The 5,000-nt window shown below is 36.0% G+C and overlaps 2 protein-coding genes across 3 annotated transcripts in view; one reads left to right on the forward strand and one right to left on the reverse strand.

The window, feature by feature from the left end:
* Positions 1 to 1,960, reverse strand: part of LOC137982032 (phospholipid scramblase 2-like) — a 9,310-nt gene extending 7,350 nt beyond the window's left edge. For both annotated transcript variants that reach the window (XM_068829054.1, XM_068829053.1), the window contains exons 1-4: positions 1,820 to 1,960; positions 1,396 to 1,630; positions 949 to 1,083; positions 776 to 853 (exon numbers count right to left, since the gene is read on the reverse strand). In XM_068829054.1, the coding sequence (XP_068685155.1) occupies positions 776 to 853; positions 949 to 1,083; positions 1,396 to 1,588 (406 nt within the window). In that variant the 5' untranslated portion in view covers positions 1,589 to 1,630; positions 1,820 to 1,960. The remainder of the gene's footprint in view (positions 1 to 775; positions 854 to 948; positions 1,084 to 1,395; positions 1,631 to 1,819) is intronic.
* LOC137982038 (RING-box protein 2-like) overlaps positions 1,867 to 5,000 on the forward strand; it is a 5,299-nt gene continuing 2,165 nt past the window's right edge. Inside the window, exons 1-2 of the mRNA XM_068829060.1 lie at positions 1,867 to 2,041; positions 2,966 to 3,013. Of these exons, the coding sequence (XP_068685161.1) occupies positions 1,867 to 2,041; positions 2,966 to 3,013 (223 nt within the window). The remainder of the gene's footprint in view (positions 2,042 to 2,965; positions 3,014 to 5,000) is intronic.

The raw sequence follows: 5,000 nt of genomic DNA on the forward strand, positions 1-5,000 counted from the left end.
CAGCAGTTTTAAATTGAATTTTTTTTTTTTACATGGCACGTTTCACCCCCAAATACAGAATATAGCTAAGCATTGATTTTTTAAAATCATCTTTTTTGAAAAAGTTATGGGTATTTCAGTATAGTTTATGTCTTTAAAAAGAACATTTTTCAAAATAAAAAGAAAAGCATGCTTGGCTAGATGCAAAAACAAATACAAAGTATCAAACCATCGATTAAATACCCAAATTGCGTAGCAAGGAGACAAATTTAGAGGTTTTTTTTATTTGTCACATGAACATGGGCATGGTATGATGACGTCGTATTTAGGGTCACTGGCTTACAAAAGTTGGAAACTGACCAAAATAATGCCAAATTCTCTCAAATTACTTAACCATTACATCCTTAGCAACACATCCCAAAAAATACGTCAGTGGGCCCTTAACGCTCAAAGAAATGCCTTATATCATTGTCATGGTAACATTATTTTGGAGGAAAATCTGATGAGTACTTAATACCGTGGCCAAATTTTGTCTTGATATGATTAGTCCCTAACTGTATCTAAGGACTGAATACGTTTATTTGTTTGAAAAAAGGAGTAACTATTTCGAGCCTCCTTGAGTAGTTAATTTTAATACTGTACATAGTTAACTTTCTTCATTTACACCTGTTTTTCAACAGGCTTACCTTCAACATTTATTGGTTTCGTTTTTGTAAAATGCAAAGCAGTATTGCCATGAACAAACTTAAACGCAGTTATTGTTGAAACATAAGGAATATTTTACGGTTTACATTACCCTCCGCAGCAAAGAAGACTTGTTGTCCCATGCTGTTCAAAATCTTGTACTTATTGTTTGTTTCAAAGCCAGTGAACGCTGTGAAAACAAGTCAAAACGAGGTAGTTAATAAAAAACTTGAGGAGTAAAGCCCACATACATCCTAAATTTTAAATTAAGTAAAAAATGGATACCTTCAAGGAGTTCGACTTGCTGCTTGATCAACAGTTGATCCACTTGAGTTAGATATTCCAAACCAGGTGGGCAATTTGCTGGCGGTGGAGGTGCTTGCATCCATTGTATTTGCTGCCCAGCCGGAGGCGGATAACCTAAGGCGAAAGAAAAGCCTCTTATGATAAAACCACATATTAGCACCTCTATCACAAAGAAAAATGTTAGAGTTTCTCGCAATCATCAAACTTGCATTAGCATACATTATTTTACAGCGGAACTTTGCGACAAGCTAAATTTGTGATCGAGTGCGAACATTGAACACTGTAAGATCTTTTTTTTTTTTGGGATGGCAGCCGAACTGAAAATTCGAAAATATGACACATCACTATTTCAATAGCTGTCTTTGACTAAGTTAAGAAAACCCAAAATCACGAAATTTAATGCTTGAGAGACTTCCCTATACGTACCAGGCTGTTGCACTTGGTTGAAGGGCGCTGCCGCGTATCCAGGTTGTGCCGGAGCGTATCCAGGTTGCTGTGGCGGTGGATAACCTTGTTGGGTTGGTGGATAACCTCCCTGAGGCGGTGGATATTGCTGTGCATGTGGATTTTGAGCGTTATATTCTACAGGAGGAGGGTAACCATACCCTGGTTGAGCCATGTTTACAGATAGTCGAACTCGCTGTCCAGTAGCCTCACTTCACTGATCAAAAAAGAAGCACTTTAGCACCACCCTAGTTAGTTTTCAATGTTAACACGAAAAGTAAGTTCCTTCTTGTATCTTTTCACTGTATCGCAAAACGAAGCGATATAAGAATCAACAGTTAAAGTTTCAAGTGATAGTTCAATGTGCAAATAATATTTCCATTGCAAATTTTACTACGTGACTTACACTTCTTTGGGGGGTCCAGTAGGTGGAAGAAACACTTGTTTGTGGAAATGGCGGCCGACACGTCTTGTGTGGAAGTGCAAGATGTGACTATGGAAGAAAGCACGCCCGCCAAGGATCAAACCGGGCAGAAAATGTTTACTTTAAAAAAGTGGAATGCTGTGGCTATGTGGTCATGGGATGTAGAGTGCGATACATGTGCTATTTGCAGAGTGCAAGTCATGGGTACGTCGAATGTAACAAAATACTTCCTTTAGTGCTACTATGACGAAATTCCCATCTTTCCTTTTCCATTTTACGACATAAACATGTAGTCTGTACGAGAAGAAGAATGCTGTTTAGTATTTTCAAATATCTCTTTTTGTTCCAGAGATATTCAAGTTATTAGCCAGGTGATGACATCATCAACTCAAGCAAATTTTGATCAAATATGATAAAAAAAGATAGCTCAACCAATTTGTACCAGAAATCCTTGATTCTTTGCTCTAAGATTCTAGTAGATGTGCTCAATAATGTGAGCATACCAGTTTTGTTACCATGGCAACATACTTGTTCCAGATCTCCCTGTTATTAAAGGCTTTGTTGGCCACCTTTCATGTTCTATTTTGATATTTGCCAATGGTGCCTCATCTGCATGATCCTGCAAACATATAAATATGTTAGGTCAAATTTGTAGCCTTGTTAAATGTTTCTCTAGCTTAAGATCACCAAAAATATGGAAATCAGGTTGGAGGGGGTTGGAAAAGAGTGAGTTGCCATTGGAACCAATTTCTTTATACATGTAGCCGTAGGTGTGTTGTCTGTAGAACTATTAGCCTACCAAGTTTCAATAGTCTCTGCTGGAAGTTGACCGAGATAGCTCTATTCATATACTTGAGGTTATATTAGGTTGAGTGAATGACATCATCAGTCCTCTCATTTGCATATTTTACACATTTTTCAAACTTAAATATTTCCGGAACCAATGCAGATATTTCCAAATGGTAAACAGCGTTTTTAATCTTTCCAGGAATTCTATCTGATAAACCTAAACATTCAAGTCATACAAATTTGATCATAGTACGAAACTTGTATAATACAATGAGCTTACCGGTATATAATATCAAGATCAATAACTGTAAAGGAAATTAATTTTTCTGTTTTACTTAGATGCTTGCCTTCGTTGCCAATCAGACAACAAACAGGAGGAATGTGTTGGTAAGTAAACATAATTTTGTGTTCTTTAAATGATTCAACTCGATCACGTACTAGCTGATTGGCAGTTATTGACTGACACTAAAGCATTAACCTTAATCAGAGCCTCAAGTTGGTAACTTGGCAGAAAATACAGTAATAATTACCTAAAACTGAAAAATGCATATGAGTGGGTCTGATGTTTTCTTTTTAAACTGGATTTCTTTAAATTTATTTTTCATTTGGAGACATTGTTTAATTACTTAAGCTCTGCAACAATCCATCCACAATTTCGCATTTTCCTAAATCCTGTTGCTACTGTAAATTCCCATGACAAGGAATTAACCAACTCAGACAATGAAATTCATATTTTGGCTTCAGTTTTTATGGGAAATTGCTCCCTTAATATTAAAACGAAAATCATTATTTATTGCAAAGTTCAAACCTGATATGACTCAAAGAATGCCACACTGATAACTATGTAAACTTGAATTTTTTAATGCTAAACTTCATGACAGAAAACTACATGTGTGCTGATGTGATACAAGTTACACATAGAGCATGCGGTAAATTAATCCAAAACTTGGAATGGCCTGGACATTACAAAAGCAATTTAAAAGAGCATCATTTAATTTCTTGCCAATCAAATGAAGTTGACCTCTTTAATTCTAAAATATTTATGGTGGGTGACCAAGAGGAGCCTGTAATTATCATCTCAACATTGATTGGAATTGCGCATGTATAGAGGACGTATGTAGCAGTACAGGACCCAACCTTTATTTTAGTGCATTCATTGGACTTCCACTACATGATGATGTGCTGGGTCTGGAATTAACTCTTTGGTGCAGGAGCCAGGTGGCAACTAAAAAAAATTTTTCAGTCACCAGATGCAAAAATCTGGTGGCCAAAAAGTGTCCATAATATTTTGCTTCTGATCATAGACAGAAAACATGAATTTCTAAAATACACTTCTAAGTAGCATAATTCAAGCATTCGTACAGTGTATTTCCTACAGGTGAATGATATAAAAAGGGTCAAAGACTTGGACTTAACCTTTCAATGAGTTTTCATTGAAACGAAATTGAAAGGTAGGGTAGGGTACCCGCTGGTATTGTGACATTATTTTAACACTTATTTCAATAAATTAATAGACAACCAATATGACAACAAGAAATAGAGTCTTCAAGAATTACAGCTAATAATTATGAAGGGACTTCTTAGGTTTGTGTGTAATGTACACTGTTTATGTCTGGCACCTAAAGAAATTAAGTACTGGTAGTTGAAAAGACTCCTTGTCCTGCACCCTTTGCTGCAAAAATGCGGCAACATCCCTTCCAAGATGACACACAATTGAGAAGAATTATTTTAGACTGCTGGACTCTGATATTTTATTTTTAAATCATCCTGCTATACATCTGGACACTTCATAATTTATTATAATCCATCTTTTACTTCCTCACACATGAAGAAAATCACCCTCAAATCAACCACAAGTTTATGATACGATACAATACCGATATTCTGTTTATTCCACCCACTTGCAGTTACAACTGAATTGATGGGGAAGGTCAGGGAGACATACAAAAAAAAATTAACATACATTCACTGATTCAGAAATTTATGGGTTACAAAGTCATTAATTCTTCTGGTATGCCCAGATGTCAAATTTCCCACTAACAAGGCTTAAGTAGTACTTATCACATCATCCCAAGACTGTTGTGTAATCCACTGACCAATGTCCCGTATCCTACTAGCTCTTAGATCACGTCTTTTGACAACTATATCAGGTATCAATGTTGTACCCAGATTATCTTTCCTCAAGATTGCTAAATTAACTGCTTCCGATTCAGATGCCCACGATATATTTTAATTAAATATAACTTCCTATGTTTGCTCGTTCTTTATATCATTCAATAACTCACAAATTTGTGCAGGTCACCAGCAGACCTTTTAGTCTAGTAGTCAACGAAAAATAATAAAAGCATGTGTTTGTGCATCTTGTTCATAGGTA

Source organism: Montipora foliosa, chromosome 13, assembly GCF_036669935.1.
Source record: "Montipora foliosa isolate CH-2021 chromosome 13, ASM3666993v2, whole genome shotgun sequence".
NCBI lineage: Eukaryota > Metazoa > Cnidaria > Anthozoa > Scleractinia > Acroporidae > Montipora > Montipora foliosa.